The 19,313-nt window shown below is 46.4% G+C and overlaps 1 protein-coding gene across 1 annotated transcript in view; it reads right to left on the bottom strand.

Moving 5' to 3' along the window:
- Positions 1 to 19,313, bottom strand: part of LOC144791796 (guanylate-binding protein 1-like) — a 1,313,208-nt gene that overhangs the window by 975,634 nt on the left and 318,261 nt on the right. Inside the window, exon 6 of the mRNA XM_078666563.1 lies at positions 12,875 to 13,117. Within this exon, the coding sequence (XP_078522689.1) occupies positions 12,875 to 13,117 (243 nt within the window). The remainder of the gene's footprint in view (positions 1 to 12,874; positions 13,118 to 19,313) is intronic.

Below are 19,313 nucleotides of genomic sequence, written 5' to 3' on the forward strand. Positions count from 1 at the left end.
TCGTATATTAGATAATTCAAAATGCATTTTATGTATTTTGGGGTGGTAAGGTATACACGATACTCTACAGTATGTTTTACTATGCCTAGATTCGTAAATATGGCCATAGTTAGCGTGGAGTGGGTGTGATGTATTCCTATAGGTTCTGTATCGATCCCCCTATTCCTGACCCTATTCTGGTTAACAAGTTAACTAGCAGCCATCCCATGATGCAGAAACCGTTATCTGATTAAGCCACACTACGGCACAGGAACGTGTTATCTGATTAGGTCATAACGCTTGCCATCTAATTAGACAAGCGATATTCCTCCAGCCCCTGATAAGGCATACGGAGTTCTCAAAACAAATCAAACCTATGACAACCTGGGAAAAACCCTGCGGCCATTGTTTTGATTTCACCGAGAACTTCAGCAAAAGAATGTGCTAACGACCAGTTCGTATGACATCCTTATTGACGTATCTATGTCCATCCTTACGTCAATCTCGGCACCTTACAGGTATAAATATTACCGGTATTGCCTTAAACAAACACACGCGGTGGTGACGAGATCGGAGCAGCCAGACTTGCCGAAGCCCAGAGCAGAGCAGACCCCGCTGGCGCAGCCCCGCCTTCCTGACGCGCTGAGAACGAGACGCTGCCTTTCTCCTGCCGAGAAATCCAGCTCCGGCGCTTCCGGGCAGCCCTCGCCGGCAGCCTGGAATATCGAGACCAGAGACGAGAGATACCATCCCTCATTCATCCTAGATTCCAGGTACAGAACTGAATAACCCCTCGCAGAGAATACTTGAGTCAGTCACTTGGCAAAACAAACTTAACTTAAACTGTTACTTTCTATTCCCGCCCACGTATTAGGCTTAGGTCAGGTACATTGGGGTAGGCGTAGTTAGAAACACCAGTTGAGTACGATTAGTCAAATGTATATGTGTATATATATATTTTATTCATTTTAAACCACCTTATGGCTTAGAAACCATATAAATGTTTTTACAGTATTATTTTATACTTCTGCTTTTATTGTATGCACTTTACTTAACCATAAGTATTGCAATAATATCGATCCATTTCTCTTGTATGAGAAAAGAGACTGATCAATAAATAACATCTTTTATTGAACACGCCCGTCTCTTCCTTTTCTCTACAATCTGGTGAAACTAAGAATGCACGTACTGACTGAGTAAAATAAGTTGTCTTTTGTTTTCACACGACTCTAGAGATACACTCTTGATTAGGGGAGAGCAAAGTTGTCATGTTCTATGGTTGTCAGAAACTAAATCCCTTCTTGTCTATCCAGGGAGGTTCAACTCCTCCTTGCCTATTCGAGAAAGTTTCTAGTGAACTCTGAGCTAGCTGGCAAACCCAAAACTTTAAGTCTAATATCGACAATAGAAGACCTAGTTAACGTCTGGTCTAGGCCTATACTATTGAAGGTATTATTCCAATGCGCAGAGCCTATTGGGATAATAGGAACTACACTACACTATTTCTTCAAATGTTGAATCAGACACACCAGCTAAGCAATGCTACTAACTGTTGGGTTTGTGGCAAGATTCCTCCTCATCAGAACATTAAAGGAATCCCATTGCCACCACTGCCATTTTCTCACAATGGTTTGAGCTTCTATATGCTTCCTACAAATTTAACCTCTCGGGACCATGGGATGTGGGCGACCTCAATGCCAAACTGAATAGAGTATGCTATCCCAACGAAGATGGGGACCCACAAGCAAAGGCGACCGTCTTGGAAGTGGAAGAATATAGTAGAGTAAATGCAGCAACAAAATATTTGTATCCAAACTCTAGATCGGCTAAAGGAAATGGGCCACCTGTTATCTCTGACATCTCAGACATTCCAAGTTGTTCCAGACTGAGACTGTGGTGGCGCCAGAGAGCAGAACCAGAGAGACGGACCGCCGTCCAGAGCGGAGCGGAGCAGGAGCGGAGCGGGAGGCTTGCCGCCAATATCACGATCAAAAGAACCCCCGCCTGCCCACCGGCCCATCGGGCCCCCGCAGCGCGACCCGCAGCGCAGCAGGCAGCCCAAGCGGCTGTATCAACCCGTAGCCTGCAGCGACGACCAAACTGAGACCAAGAAGTCGGGTCTCTCTATAGCGCGGAGCGGAGAGGAGCGGAGTAGGAGCGGAACTGGAGGCTCGAAGGCAACTCCGCGACCGAGAGCTACCCCGCCTGTTTGCCAGCCTGTTGGGCCCCCGAAGCGCAGCAGGCAGCCCAAGTGGTGGTAATCAGCCCGCAATCTGCCGACGACAACCAAAACGAGACCAAGCACTTGGGTCTCTATAGCGGAAAACGCAGTGCGCGGGTGGCCCCAGCGGTGAACACGGCCTGCACAGCTAAAGGCCTGCCGTCGACCGGCGGAGTGGAGGAAACCGAGGAACGGACCGAAGCGGACCGGAGTAAAAGGAGAAGACCTGAAAAAACACTCCGATGTGCCAGCGTTACGCCAGCATCAAAGTGGCTTGAAGCACTAGTGTAAAGCCCCAAGAACTGGTGGACTCTGAGGCAGGAGACTGCCAACTTGAACGGAAACCTCCTGCAGTAGGACGGTGAGAGGGGCACCTGGGACTCGGGGAAAGGGGTGGCGGTGACTTGAGCAGTCAGTACTACCATCCCCCGCCCCAGCGACCCCCCCAAAGCGCCCTATGCCTCCAAAGAGTATCCACTCAACCATTTAACCTACGCCTAGAGGGATTCTAACACCTCCTTATAGCCCATTATCCTCCTGATAGCACGTGGGGTAGCCCAAAATAACCACCCCCCCCCGAGAAGGCGGAATAACAACCGCCCCAGGACAAGGTAATGGCTTACAAGAAATTGAGGTCGCGAACCATCTTTATGAAACGAATGGGAACTGAAGAGGCAATCAGAAAGTCCTCCAATAAAGCGGTGAAAAGTGGATGGATAACAACGACTTCGGCAATAACCAATTATTTTTCCTCACTTACCATCAAAGGTCAAATAGAAGGTCAACCGCAAAAAGAGGTGATCAAAACCTAACAAACCCCGTATTTGAACCTGAACAAAAAATCAGTCCATCAGTTATAGAGGAATCCCCCTTGGAATCTGACTCATCTGGCCTAATAACTCCGAGTCTATTAAATATCCAACGTAGTACTGACTGTAACAACCTATGTCCAGAAACAATTGTTAAGGAGGACGATAAGAAGCTCAAACCGCACATAAGGCCAGATGAGATACTCACCAGTACACTACAAAAATCCCCGGATCAAGAAGTAAATCTCGAATACTCACCAGACCTCTATATGTTCAAATCTACCAGCTTAACTAACTATAACACTCCTGTGTCTAAGTCACTTTTTATCTTGCAAGAAATCTTAGAGTCTGTGCTCTCACTCTTAGGTCACATTCTGGAGAATTCAGACCAAACTCTTGACGTCCAAATAGGAATTTTAAAATTCCTAGTAGAAGAAAAAAGGAAAAAAGACCACACCGAGCCAATAATAACACAAGAAACGCCAGTAACCATTCAAGAGGCAATAAGTAACAACAATACCACCAACACGCTGAAAGTCCAGGGAAAAAGCGAAATCGGTACTCAAACGAGAGGAATATCATATAAGGGAACTCGGAATAACCACCAGGAATCAACAATATATTCCATAAAGAAGCTCTTTAGAGAAGATCCAATTAATACCCATAACCAATATCCTATTTTTACTAACACCAAAAATAAACTAATAACGTCCAAATCGGTGACTGATCAAGGAATGAAGGCTAACATTATCCTCGATGGCGAACAAGCGAAGAATATAGAAAAAACCAAGAAGAACCAAGAAGGAGCTGGGAAAAAAAGAGGAAAGCCGCAACGAAGAATCAAAAAGAAGAAAGCGCGCAGGCTCAAATTCCAGAAAGTAATAATCCCTCCTTTATCCCAGCACGATCAAGAAGAAAGTATGAAAACACCGACTCCCATAAAGGGAATAAACCGAAACGTGGTTACAAACGCAGACAATAAAACTCCTCAACAAAATACCACTTTAAACCCAAGAGCCGAAGAATTTCACCTTAATCCAACAATTACAGGGCTAAGGGAGCGCTTTAAAGGGCCAGAAGACCATGACAAAAAACCCCACCCGGGGAAGAAACATCGTCAAAACACTTACAAATAACAGAGCTCTTTCCTACAGATAATGTCCCACTAAATCGAGGTAGAATTGTTAACCTCCTCCAACGTATCATTCAGCTACAAACCATAACAAGTAAAGAAATCGATTAAGTAATATTCCCAGATAAAGAAAATACAAAAACAGCGGTGGTGGTATTTTGGTCATCGGTGTTACCAGGGATCATCTTAAGAGAACAGGCGACCCTACATAAATGTGGCTATGATTTGATCCCAGTACAGGAAATCACAGTCAACAATCCAAAAAAATGGTTCAAAGGACCTTTATGGAAAAACCCCCATATTCAAAATAAGACTATCTACAGTACTGAAGACTCAGCAACAAATTTAAATTTAAATCAAAACCTAAAGATCTCAGTGAAGAACGGAGAAAGAGAAGTTTGGAGCCACGACGCAGAAGCAAAGGAAGCAGCAAAAACGCTCCAGTCATGGTCATGGATCACTGAATCACTGAGCGGTAGGAAAAATGCGAAGTTTACGACTCATACCGTTTAGCAACGGCCTTTCGATAACATCTTGGAACATGGCAGGGAAAACTACAGACAAAATGACGGAAGCCACAAAAAATCGACCGGACATACTGGCATTGCAGGAAACCTGGTCAACAAAATCTTTTAAAGAGGACGGATATTTTGTTTACAATACCCCCGCACAGGAAGCCAAACGGGGAAACGCTAAGGGAGGGATAGCTATCCTATTAAGGGATGAGTATCTCTGGGCTCAAGAGATTGTTGACACAAAATCTAACCAATTCCAGTGTATAAAGATCAGGTTGGAGACTCACCCCTGAGACCCACAAAAAGGTCTATTACTCTTCAATGTATATGTTCCTCCGGGATCAAAGAATGACGTCCAATTTGAGGAAATTTTCGACGCCATTCAGCAAACAATCGAAGCTCAATCTCATTTGCCATACCTGATCATGGGCGATCTCAATGGCAAAATATCAAATACTGAAATATCCAACTGGGCGAACTGGTACAAAGATGAAGATCTAGAAATTCCGGTGCCGACATTCCCGATCAGAAGCAGGGCTGACAAAAGGGGGAAAATGTTATTAGCGTCACTCCCAACACTAAATGGAATCATCTTGAACGGGAACGTGGAAGGTGACATCCCTGCATCCCACACAAGACGGGGAAACAGAACTTTTTCAATCCTAGATTATATGATTTGCAGTTTGGAGTCGTTTGAGTCCGCTTCACATTTTCGCACCTATTTTACTGAAGAGAGCGACCACGCAATCCTGTTATTACACAGGCAATGGAAAATAAGAACCTGCTCATCCAGTTATATCATGTTTAAACATAGCACAATAGAGGCAAAAATAAATCAAAGGCGGATCTATTGGAACTCAACCATGTTAGATAAAATAACCACCTTAATTGACACAAACCATCTTTTATCCATAGAATATTCCGCTGACCCAATAAAAAACTTTGAATCCATCATTGAGAAACTAAACCAAGTTTTTCAAAATAAACTGCAACAAGATGCACCAGTAAAGAATATAAATAAAAATAAAACTTTGAATTCATCAATTGCAAAAAGATTAAATAAACTTATTAGAGCACAATACGTGGACCGTTCAATATCAAGACAGGCAGAAATTAATAAACTGAAAAATCAACTCAAGCGAGAAAAGCGTCGTCTAAAAAGAATAATGCAGGACAAAAACTGGGTCAACCTACAAATTGCGGCAAAACAGCGCAACCATGATCCTACTGGTCATTAATCGCAAAGGAAACCGGTACAAAAAAGGTCCTGCAAGCCATCCCAGTTCCACCTGAAGAATGGGAAAACTACCTGACAGATTTGTATAGAGCAAACACGAGTAATGAAGAGGCTGATAACACTGGGAATAAAAGCGAAGGAAATAACGCTCCGATTGGAACCGCCTCCCCGTTTTCAATAGAAATGCACATCCGAAAGGCAAGACCCACAGGAGCCTCCGGCCCAGACCAAATACCAATCAAGGTCCTACAGGCAGATCCCAAGGGTTGGAGTAAGATGCTCTCTCCCCTTTTTAACTTCATCTTCAAAACAGGATTAGTCCCAAAATCCTGGAAGGGGAGTATCATAATACCGATTTTTAAAAAAGGATCAAGACATCAGGCTGGTAACTATCGCCAAATAGCATTACTAGATGCCACGGGGAAAATCTTCGCCGCCGAAGTATTGGACCAACTCAAAAATTGGGCACTTTCTCAGGACCTAATTCCCTTATATCAGGCCGGCTTCAGACCAAAGCACTCGGTTGTCGATAACATTGGGATATTACAAACAATCTTCGACAAATACGTTGTAGGAAAATCCCAGCCGGTATACGCAGCATTCATTGATTTTTCAACTGCATTCGACCGAGTTGACAGACCATCTCTCTGGAAAAAACTGAGGAAGCTAAAAATCCCAGAACAATTATTACAAATCATAATCACACTACATTCGCGCACGTGGTGTCAAGTGCAAATGGGGTGTGAAAAGGGCCTGACCAACATAATTCCAACAGCAAATGGACTCAAGCAGGGGTGTCTCCTAGCCCCCTTGTTATTCTCACTATATCTTAGTGATTTGCCTCAGCACCTGCAACAAGTGCCAAGTCTGCCTCCAAAGATCGCAGCCCAAAATGTTCACGCCCTCTTATATGCAGACGACATCGTAGTGCTAGATCTCACGCCCTTCGGTCTGCAAAGACTTCTAGACACTCTGAACAAATATACCCAGGAAAACTTCTTAATCCCGAATCTCACTAAGACAAAAATAGTTTCCTTCTCAGGAAGAAAAAGAAGCACCAAATTTTGCTGGAGACTCGGCGGTGGAAAAATAGAAGAGACTGAGGAATACACCTACTTGGGCAGGATTTTCACTAAGACCTTAAAAAACAATTCACAGGTTAATAACCTGACCAGGAAATCCGAGGTGCACGCCGGAGCCCTTCAAAGACTATATGCGGCCTCAGGTAACCGACATTTCTCATCCCTTCTTAAAGTATATAGCACAAACATACCTCCAGTTTTATCATTTGCTTTGGAATATATTCCAATAAAACAGTGGTCATTCCCGGACCAAAAAGAAGGGAAGATACTGAGGAAAATGCTGAAGGTATCACAATCCACCCCGGTGCAAGCTCTTCGCCTTGAATTCTCAATCACGAGTTCCTATTCAAGAGCCATCGCAAATGTCATCAGGTGGGCATACAACCTGCTGCACGCAAAGGATGGAACTCTCCGTTCTCTACTTAAAGCCGAGACCTTCGACTGAGATGCTTCGAAACAAGTATTCTTCAGTAACATGTCCACTGCATTTAAACTGGCTGAGATAAATGCAAACTTGTTGCTTACGTGGACCCCATCACAACTGAAACTCTTTTTAAAATGTTTTACTTCCAGACTCAGTTATGATCTTGATTTTTCACACTGCGCCAAGTTGACTCTGTATAAAAGCTTTGCGGAAACAATTGCACCTAAGCAAGTACAACAATACATAGCCTTTAATCTCTCGCATGGCGCTAAGAGATCAATTACCCTGTTATGGCTCGGCATTTTACCAGTGCCATCTTTAACATCAAGCTGGCACTCAAGCGGAACTTCATTATTTAACCTCTGTTATGGAGGGGAGCAGGATGTAGAACATCTTTTATTCACATGCCCTAATCAAAAAGTAGTGGCAGCTAGGACAAAACATCTGTATCCTATATACATTAATTGCCGTATTACTACCGTAAAGAACTCGATCACTGTATGCAAATTTCCCCCCAACGAATTAGTTTGTTATAACTTTTATAAATTTTTAAAACCTTTTTTAGCTTTGTACTAATATGAAACATTTTAAAAGTACTTGTAACTGAATTTTATTGTATAATATTTGTGGTCCTCAGTAGAGTACCAAAACAAATAAAATAAACTTGAAACTTGAAACTTGAACTCTGTTGTTCCGACTGCTGGCCCCCTCTGTTTACAGAGTACAGGCAATGAGCCAATGGGGACAGTAACTGTACTACAGTGTTGCAAATATCCACGAGGGGCCGAAGCAGCTTCCTCGCATCATGTCATGCTTATTTTGTTTGTGGAGCTAAGGCATACTACTTCCTACCTTCAGGCTGGTCTGGTACCTGTTACATAGCCTTGCTTTTACCACCTGTGTTTCTAGCTCCCCCAACATACCACCAAGATTTGCATTGTTCAATCACCACGTTGGTAGTAGGGGAAAACGTGCTATTGATGTCTCTGTAGTCGATCAGACAGAGACCACATGGGAGCATTTATACAGACTTTAATAAAGGATTTTTCTTCTTCGTTGGCCCAGTACAAAACAGCAAGCTGGTCCGTCGCCTCACCCGTACAATGAAGGCAGTGATTAATCAGACAACTGCGTCCTAAGGAAGCTTGACGGAAGAACAAGCATTAATCCACATGGTCTCTTTACAGAATAGACTTGTTTTAGATGTTGTTCTAGCTGACCGAGGTGGAGCATGCCGTATCATCAGGTCTATCTGCAGTGTTTTCATACCAGACAATTCACCATCTGTCTATGCGGCCATCTCCAAACTACACAAGATAGCCACCAAAATACATCAAGAACCAGGAACATGAACTTGGACTGGGTGGTTTTGGAGCATACTTTCAGTTTGGGGTTTAAAAGTATTATCGGTCCTGTTCATATTAATAGCTATTATCTTCTCTTGTTGTTTGTGTGTTCATTGTGGACCAATGCTCTGTTCACTCTGTACTTCTGCCTGAACAGCCTGCATACCGTCTAAAGTGAATTGTCCAAAATGTAAATGCCTGTTTAGCAGTGGAACGAGAAATACATAGACCAATGGTAATAGATGTCGAGGAAGTACGCTATGCCCCTTAGAAGGGATAAAAAACTGTCTTAGCTTATGCTAAAAGGGTCGTCTGTGGAAAAGTGTAAAGTCTATGTTAGCATAAGCGGCAGCCATTTTGACTGTCGCGTACATTTAGTTTCTGTCATATTCATTTTACTGTCTTCTGTTCGCCTTTTCATCCAGCCTGTGTCCTCAACTTTAAGTGACCTCTCTGACATGGTCAATCTGATGTATGTGCTGGGGGGCTGCAGCTGCCAGTGCACCTGGTCTGAGGTGTTTTTAAATGATTGCGTATTGCCGCCATAAACATTACTTGCTCCCACGCCTCATCTCTTGACCACCTGGTCACCCATCTGCTCTTGTTTGCCTATAACTATTGCCGTGCTTAAACTTGTTTCTTCCAGTTTTCCTTCCCATGCGATTACACTGCAACAAACGGTATATAAGGGTGATGGTTTTTTTATTGAAGGTACTTCCTCCCACAACACTTTAGGGTGTTGTTCGGATGCGGTCCTACTCATGAGTGTTAAATAAACTTGGTTTGTTTTACTTCACTCCAGTGCCGATCTCTCTTTTGTTAGTCTTCGGATCATGGACGAGAGGGTGACTCTGTACCAGTGTGCCCACACGGGGGTACATTTCCTCAATGGACCCCAAATGTGTCTGATATACACTACTCTCTTTGGCTTTATTAAGAATGAAACACACTTTTTCTCTTTACATGTCCAATATATACTTCACCACATAAATATTGGTGAAAGCCTCTATTACGGGAATTCAAAGCAGCGAGTAAAAAGCATAGAACCCAACTATATAACAATATTGAAAGTTTTAAAATGCAATACTGTACTGGTAATTATATTTTGATAGCTTGGAATCCGAAAAAGTCAACTTTATTTCTTATGTTTATATGCTTCTGTGAAAATTATAGATCATACCATTGCAACAATTTAGTAAATATATTGACAAGCACCATCATGTAGAATAAAATGAGGAGGTTTAAAATTGTCCTCGTTACGAAGGTCTTGGGTTGCACATGGTTCTCCATGACATTTTACAGGAGGTATCACACCACGTTCTGGTTGGGGGACAAACATGGGCTGCTGGGCCCCCGCCAATGTGGTTGAGGTCTCTGGTGACCTGTGATCTTGTCTACTATAGTTCTGCAAACAGGGCCAAGTACAACTATTTTGTCACAAGACTCCTAGTGAGGTAGTGTAAGGGATGCTCAAGCTCAGAGTTCAACAAACACAATGCAATAAAGAAATGCCCAAAACAGTGCCACACCTTCATGAATGATAATACTTTAATACAAACTAGAAAATAATACATTTAAACACAACTAAATACAGTTTTGTGTCCCTGGGTGCTATCAAACACCACAGCTTTAATCACTATCTCCCCCTTCTTATCTAAGTGGTCCCTCCCCTCAGAGTAAAATATATTAGCATGATTGAAGCTCAGGTACGGTTCTCACTATTTGACAGGCTTGCCCTAAGTCTCTTATGGCTTAGTTTTAAGTTTCTTAACACATGCAAGGAATCTGTTCTTAAAGCTGGCATATGGTTTCTTCCTCAGCATGCTCGCCTCCCTCTCTTATGAAACATGGCTCGCCAGCAGGCAGTTCAGTTACCACGTTCCACAACTGCTGCGTGGTTGCCTGCCTGGCAGATGGCGAGTCTGCAGTTCTAATTCATTGCAGGTAGTTGAGGCTCTGAAAGGGCCAGCCAGTGAAGTCTCTCACTGGCTGGTTCGTCTGCTTACAATGAGGCCATGCACAGCCCAAATCGTTGATGATGATCTGACCATGTAGAGGCTGATTTAGTGATGATGTGGCAACATATAGGCTGATACTCTTAGTGCCGACGCAGCTATGCACAGGCAGATACATTTGTGAGGATGCAACTACAAACAGACTGATACACCCCTAATGATTGCGGCTCCTACCAGACACTTTACCCCTTCTGTAGAGTTGGCAGCCTCCTTTGCTCTCTCAGCAGACAGGAAGGCTTCTATTGGCTTAAGGTCAGATATACAGCTTTTCTGGCAAGAGGTCATACTCAGGTTATGTCCTCTCACCTCTAGGAAGCTGATTATCAGGCAGACACAAGAAATGGTTGCACAGCAGTCCTCTCAGCACTATGCAGAGCATTTCCTTCCTTGGTCATAAAAAACTTGCTACTAGAAGAACAAGTGGGGTATTGAAGAGATACTTTTATACAGCAAAATTAGACAGGAGCTGGGAATACACTGTCTGCATCTTCAGGATAGGCTTGGGTTATTATCTTGTTTAGTGTCCTTTACAGGCTACTCTCTAGACAAAGACTTTGTGTAGAGTGATGCTTCTCACAGTAGGTAGTCACCAGTCTGCTGCACCCACAGCACGGGTACAGGTGTGAGCCAAATGAAAGTGTAATCAGGGAAAGAGAAAATGATGGTCCTCACCTAAAGGTTCCCTCCACGTTGCACAACAGGGTCTGTAGACCAACCCCTCTCCTCTGCCTTCTACCAAATGACCTTGTTCAGGAAGACTAATCAGTAGTTCCTTGCAAGGCAAAAGTCTTAATTGAGGTTCTAAAGATGCTCTGTATCGACTTCTCTCACTTCATTCTCTAGGTCCCCTCTATTCAGCTTCACAGATCAGGAATACATTTCAACTGTATGGAAAAGAGCCTCCCCTCCGTCTTGTACAAAGGCCAGGCCTGTGGTAATCAAAATGGTTACCACAGGCCTCTATTAGTTTGGGTCACTCACACACACCATGCATGAACCACGCTGGCTACACACACCAAGATGCACAACACACTATTGCGATGTTAGCTCTATGAGTTGTGTAAGTGCAGAGAAGTAGAACTTTACATGAATAGTCCAACAGTCATTTACTCCAATTACACAGATGAAAAGGGCTGGTTACAACTAGGGATTCACAAATCACAGTATGCTGCCGCCACCACCACTGTATGTACTAAAAGTACAAGAGACAGTAGTCCAATTGTCTGTCAATGAGGGTACTCTTGGTGCACCCCTCTAGCTTACCAGACAGGTCCAGGACCATACTCATGTCCAGTGACAGGCCTAGGAATCTGTGCACATGCTGGATTCGCGCTAGATTAGATTGCTGTGGTACTAAATCCAAAAGTTTAAAGTTTGGATACCAGATACACTCAGTTGGGCAAGGCAATATGGCTGTACAACATTCAGGGTACATTCCCCTCCCAACAGGAAGGATCAATGAACGTTTTCTGCTGAGGCCTCTTGGGCAAAACAGCACATTTTGTTTAGATATAGACATGTTGTCAGTACTTTTGTACTCTTATTCAAATCAGTTCTTGACACAGACAGGAGGGTTGTAATCTGCAAGCGATACGTGTTCTCATACTTACCTGCATTTGGATAAATCAAATTAAAAAATGCAATGCACAAAAAACACAGTTTGGTCGTGCCTTCTCATCCATGTAATACACTTGCTAATGCTTTGTACAATCAGTGAGGTAAATGATAAATATTATACCTCTTGACTTAGCCTTGCACTGAGTACAACCACTGTGCATACCCCTAAAATGGAGCAAGTCCCACTGTCTTAAGACCATCATTTTTCTAGATAACGAGAGCAAGAACTGTAAATGCCCAGAGAGTATCTGAGCCATTAAGCATATGATACCAATCTCTCAAAAGTATTTATTTATTAAGGTGTTTTGTTATAATCCCTAATGTCACCTTATGGTCTCTTACTAGTGCTAAGTAGCACTTAGTTAGAAATTCATTGCAGTATTTCTTACATCATGTGGCCACTAAGGTTAAAGGTGGCGATGCATGCATAGTGTTTTAAGGTTATAACTCATTTTAAGGATAGCAAACGTTGAGTAGCAAAAGCATCACAAACTCACGTTTCCCAGTCACTGAATGTCCGCCTTCGATAGTTTTAGTTCCACATTTCTGAAAGATATATTGGCAGAACTCCCTTGTCGGTGTGACAAAATCTTCTTCCAAGTCATTTTCGTGGAGCTCTTCAAGTCTCTTCAGATTCTTCGTACTTGTAGGCCGATCAAAAACAAAACATTTCCGTTCTGGAAAGTACAACCTGATGCACTCCCTTGGAAGGTTTAGCTTTGATGTATCAGAATCATTGCCTGTATAATGAAAGATGAATAGCAATTCAGATATATCATACGGGATCGTAACACAGTTTATGGATAGAGCCGGAAGAGACAATTGGTGAGAGAGAAGAATAATTGAGAGAGAAGACCCCCAAAGGCAAACAGTTAGTAGGTGTGTTTGAAGCTGGTGGTAACAGAATCAGTCAGAAAGACAAAACAATAAAATAGACTTAATACAACAAGAGCATTCTCAACAACTGCCCTGAAACTGCTGAAGCGTTCATCTGAATACTGATGCAGAAAGACAGCTAATGAGCTTCTTCTCCCTATCCCTGGTTGCTATCTAGCCACAAAAACGTATCAAAAAACCTGCTTAATAGATGTACGTCCATGATTTGGTTCATATCTATGTGAATGCAACCATATGCTAGTGGATGTGCCAAAAATGTATTTACACATAGGGTTTTCAGAGGTGGTCATGCTTTTTTATGTAGCACAGCAAGTTAGAGGAAACAGAAAAGATGGATTTATTTCATCACAGCAAATTCTACTGCTTAGAGCACTGGGGAAGCAAAGATGGCGGATTGAAGACACCACTGTGGTGCAGCGGAGTCTGAAGCTCCCTAACCTCCATATAGAAACTACCGTTTAACGGTCACTACTGTAGTGTCGCAGAGTGTGTGGCCTTAGGGCGGCCTAATTACGGAGTCGTCGCTTGCGCAGGGGTGGAGACGCACAGCAGTGACGACTGAGCCACACACACAGTGCCAGTCGGAAGTGACGTGCACGAGCGCACGCCTTCCATTTATTCTGCCCCGCAGGCCACGCCTGGCCTGCGAATGTAGGGGTGCGTGTGCGTGCGTTGGCTAGAGCGCTAACAGCACTACATCCCTATCCAACTATACAGGCTTTTCTTTTGTTCACAATGTCCCAGCATTTGCTGCCCAATATATATCACAATCTGAATACGATGCTCTGTACTTGCGAGTCCCTAACAGGCATAGTCCTTTAACTTCTGACTTGGGGGTGGATTGGGCCGCAGGTTGTACCTCGGGAGGTTGCCTCTGCCACATTCTCTGGTGCGGGGTGTGTTCCTGGTGGGGGTTGACGTGGCTGGGGATCCACACTCTGACTGAGGCACCACCTCTCGGGTTCCTGCTGCTGAGTTGCCTTCATCCTCTTGTGTCATGGCTCCTGGTCGATACACCACCTCCATTCCATACGATTGAAGCTGAATCACCCACCTCTCGATGCGTGGTGGTGGGTGCGGGCGGTGCCCTTGAAGAGGGGTACTAGGGGTTGGTGGTCTGTGACCATGACAAATGAGTGGCCTTGTAAGTAGAGGTGGAAATGACTGCAGGCCCACTTGATTGCCAGGGCCTCCCGCTCGATTTGGGCGTACCTGGTCTCGGTTGGGGTCAAAGCCTTGCTGGCAAAAGCTAGTGCTGTCCGTTGGCCGGGCTCGTGCTCCTGGGTCAGGACTGCTCCCAGACCTACCGGGCTGGCGTCGACAATCACCTCGGTACGCTTCTCCGGGTCGACGTAGGATAGCGTGGCATTCTCCAGGAGAGCGTCCTTGATGCCCTGGAATGCTTCGTTTTCCTTTGGGCCCCATTGCCACGTGGCATCCGTTTTGGTAAGTGCTCGTAGGGGTTCGCTTCGGGTGGCTAGGCCCGGTATGAATCGGCCACAGTAGGTGGCCATCCCGAGGAAGCTTCTCACCTCCGTTGGTGACTTTGGCGCTGGGGCGTCCTTAATGGATTTGGATTTCCTCGGGTCAATCTGAATTCCTTCCTGGTTAAAGACGTAGCCGAAGAATTCAATAGATGATTGAAAGAATTGGCATTTGTCTTTGTGGAGGGTCGCTCCATACGTGCTCAATCTCTTCAGGACGTCCCGAAGGTGTTTGTAGTGTTCGGACGCGGTGGCAGAGTGGATTAAAATGTCGTCGCTGACATTGATGACCCCTGGCAGCCCAGATAGGAGTTCTCTAATAGTGTTTTGGAACACCTCAGCCGCTGAGGATATACCAAAGTTGAGGCGTTTGTAACGCCTAAGGCCGAGATGAGTGCTGAACGTAGTGATAAACCTGCTCTCCTCCGCAAGGGGTAGTGGATGATATCCAGCATTGAGATCGATTTTAGAGAACCATTTCGATCCGTTTACGTCAGCCACTATGTCGTCCATCGTGGGCGTTAGATGTCTTTCCCTCCGGATGGCTGTGTTTGGTAGTCGCATGTCAATGCACAGGCAAATTTCGCCCGGTTGCTTGGGCTTTTCGACGATGACCATGGGCGAGACCCACGGGGTGGGCCCCGTTACCTTTTCGATGGAACCAAGGTTCTCAAGTTTTTCAAGTTCCTTCTCCACCAGCGGGCGGAGGTGGAATGGTATCCGGCGGTGGCGCAGATCTGCGGGGGAGACGGATTTATCAATATGGAGTTTGATGGGGTCGCATTTAATGCACCCTAGTCCCTTGAACAGTTCAGGGAATCGTTCCAGCAGTTCATCCACTTGGTGGGCTCGGATCCGGTTAGCGAACGCTATCAGTTTTAGATCCTCTGCCGTGTGGCAACTTAGCAGGGTGTCGGCTTCCCGGTCAATGATGTGGACTGTTGCCATTATTTCCGCCTCATCCGCTCGGATAGGTATCACTATTTTTCCCTTGAGAGGTAGTGGTGTATCTGCTCCATAGGCGAAGATTCTCGTTTTGGACCGTAGGACCTAGGGTCGAGGGCGTAGCTTGTTAAATTGTTGCAGTCCCATGACATTGACGGTGGCCCCCGTGTCGATAACGGCTTTCACCTCATTTTGTCCCATTTGCACCACGCATGTCGGCTGTGGCCGTCGTCTCCGCTTGAGTTCCCGGGCAAAAGAAATGACGTATGCCTCCTCATCTTCCGAGTCCGAATCGTCATAGACTGTGGGTAAGTGCTTATCTGTCTTCTCCGGGGCCGGGTCGGTCCGTGACAATTGGCAGACTGCTTTTGTGGGCGTCCATGACTTCTTGGGATTCCTGGACTGGTTCTAGTTCTTCCTGCGGCAGACTGACGCGAAGTGGTTTGGGATCCCACAGTTCCCACAGGTCTGTCCCTGGGCTGGGAAGTCCTTGGCCGCATGGGGTTCATGGCCGCAGTATCCACAGCGTGCCTGAGGCGATTTTTTTCGGTATCCTTTCTGTGCCTGACCACGTGTCCGGGGCCGCACGGCATCGGCGCGTTCTACCTTGACAGTTTCGGTCTTGACGGGGGTTTTGTGTAGGGCCTGTTCAATAGCCGTCGCTCTGACGTCTGAGAGCTTGTGGGATCTGGCCAAGATAAGGATGTCTTCCAGAGAAATCCCTGGTTTGCGTAGGATTTGGCCTCTCAACGTCTTGTCCCGGCACCCCTGAATAAGTTGTCTCCTTATGGCCCTTGGCTGATCCTCGTCGGTGGAACTGGCCAACTCCCTGACGCGGGTGTGGAACTGGTCCATGGACTCCCCGTCCCGTTGGCGTGCCTGTCCCAACTTGAATACCTCAAAGTCCACATTCAATTGGGGATCAAAATGGCCGTTGAGGGCGGCAACAGCGGCGGCGTAGCTGGCTGCTGCGCCCGCGTTAGGGAGATGTTTGAAAAGTCTGAAGATTTCGTCCCCTGCGTAGTGGAGAAGTAGGGACCTTTTCACTGCGTCATCCGTTTCCCTCGTGACCACGAAGTAATTTTCTAATCTTTCTAGCCAAATTTTCCATCGTGGCGAGGCCGTGGATGGGTCGACCGCTTCGCTGAAAGGTGGCAGTACCCCAGCTGCAGCGTGCTGGAAGGGAATGTTGATGACAGGCGCCGCACCGTCTACGTCCCCCATGGCGGCGACTCCCAACTAGGGTGAGGGTAGGCCTCTGGTTCAGTCAGTCCCCTAGTGATGCCGCGGCAGCGCGTGTACCTGTGCAGGGATTCACTCCGCTGGTCCTCCACACGCAGCGTCGTCCGTCTGCACCACGTGTCTCACGGCTGGCCAGACGTGGGAGAGTCGGGGCTGTTCCAGGGTCCCTTTCCAGGCCTCCAGGGCTCTAGTAGTACCCCCTCCAGGCGTCAGCAGGCTTCCCCAGGCCTCAGTAGGCCTAAAACGCATTGCACGCGAGATGTGTGGGACTTTGCCGGGCGTTTTTCCCGCTTTACACGCGAGAAGCGTGAGGAACGGCAGGGTGCGGCGGTATCGCGTTGCAAGCGAGATGCGTGGCGGACGGCACTCAGTCGCCGTATGCGGTCTGGAGGTGCGGTGGTGGCCAGCGGTGACACGCACCCTTCCCGCAGGGTAGCAGAGGGGAGGAGGGTCACGTCCCAACAGGCGGGACGGCAGCAGTGAGGAGCACGCCGGCTCCAGTGGAACAGGTGCGGCAGCCGGTCCACACGCGGTAGGCACCGCGGAAGGGAGCGGATCGCTCCGTGGGGTCACAGGTGTACGGGTGAGGGATGGGCCCCCTCCGCTCGTCGCCAATGTAGTGTGGTAGAGTGTGTGGCCTTAGGGCGGCCTAATTACGGAGTCGTCGCTTGCGCAGGGGTGGAGACGCGCAGCAGAGACGACTGAGCCACACACACAGTGCCAGTCGGAAGTGACGTGCACGAGCGCACGCCTTCCATTTATTCTGCCCCGCAGGCCACGCCTGGCCTGCGGATGTAGGGGTGCGTGTGCGTGCGTTGGCTAGAGCGCTAACAGCACTACATCTACGACGTGGATTCGGCTAGAGCCTAGGTTGCGATGTTAGGCTCAAAGTAGCGCTTTTAAAAGAAGTTTTTGGTGCGCTCTCGTCACTTACCGGACCCGCCGATGCTACAGATTTTGCTTCTGCGAGGTTTGACTGGGCAGGACGCCCGGTCTCCTGAAACGCCGTACTGGGCTCGGCAGCTGTTCTTCTCTTGGCTCGGCTACTTCGGCCTTGGATCACATTCATCTCAGCCGGTTATTACGGCTGAAACGCCGCTACGAAAATCAAAATTTGGACTAACTTTTTGCGGTAAAGACATGGCCCCTAAGATCATTCTGCGGACATTCCGCGCCGCGAGGGGAACACCAGTAGCGGAGGATGGTCCCGACCAGGGGACTAACATTGCAGCGGCACACCCTGAGAGTGAGACTGCCCGGGGCACTACAGGGGCAGGGACTTTGATACATTTACCGGCCTTGTTGGAAGACACGAGGAAGCGCGACAAGTTGATTGATCCATCGACCGGTAAGCTGCAAGTTATACGCCCCTCCCTATTCCCCGCTCCAGATAAAACATTAGTAGTTAAGGTTAAAACGGCTACTGTTACTGGCACCGCCACCTGTTCCAAGGGCAATAATGTTTCTGGCTCTTTGAAAAAAGACATTTTGATTAGCAACTCTCCTGGGGGCTCCAAAAGAGGGCTACGGAGTGATATACTCGCAATCAGTGAATCCGCTGCCGCCGATCAGGAACAAGGGGACATTGAGCCTGAACCTGAGTTAAGCAATGCTGATAGTGACAAGGTACTGGGGAATACGCATCTTGAGCAGAACATTAAAATATAGGAGAATAGCATGGATGGGGGAACTGGGTCTACTGAGCACGCCTCTGAGAGTGCGGAAAAAGCGGAAGGGCTCTCTAATGATGAGTATGAAGAAATCTTAGAAGAGGAAGAAGAGACGAGAACGGGGTCCTCCGCAGACTCCGCAAAACAGCTATCGAGGAAAAAAGGAAGAGCTAAGGCCAAAAGTAAACTAAAGAATAAAAAGAACACTAACCCTTCTACTTTCTCAACGGTGATATCGTTTTCAAATACGCGAGGGAAACCCATCAGGGATGAGAGTCCATTACGCAAGTGGATCCAGGCAAAAGGGGGGGTTAAAACTATAGCATTACGACTTTCAGGAAACAGTCCAACTGAGATAGCTCACCCTCTCGTCGAGGCTAGTGGTAACGCTTCCCTTCCTGAGGACCCGGCTGAGGTTGCTATTCTTGATACAGACTCTGTAGAAAGGGGATGTCCTGAATCAAATAGGGTAACATATGGGGCAGAGCAGATGAGTAGTACTGACAGTATTCAAACTACCACCATAACCCCATCCACTATTGCTATAAGGCAGTGGTTCCCAATCTTTTTTGACCTGTGGCTCCCTTGACCTAATCGGCAGTTGGCCGTGGCTCCCCACCATTTTTTTACCGGTGGGTGGGTGGTATGTACCTCCTGTTATCTTCCTTAAAGTAATTGGGATGCATTCTCTCACTCAT

Source organism: Lissotriton helveticus, chromosome 11, assembly GCF_964261635.1.
Source record: "Lissotriton helveticus chromosome 11, aLisHel1.1, whole genome shotgun sequence".
NCBI lineage: Eukaryota > Metazoa > Chordata > Amphibia > Caudata > Salamandridae > Lissotriton > Lissotriton helveticus.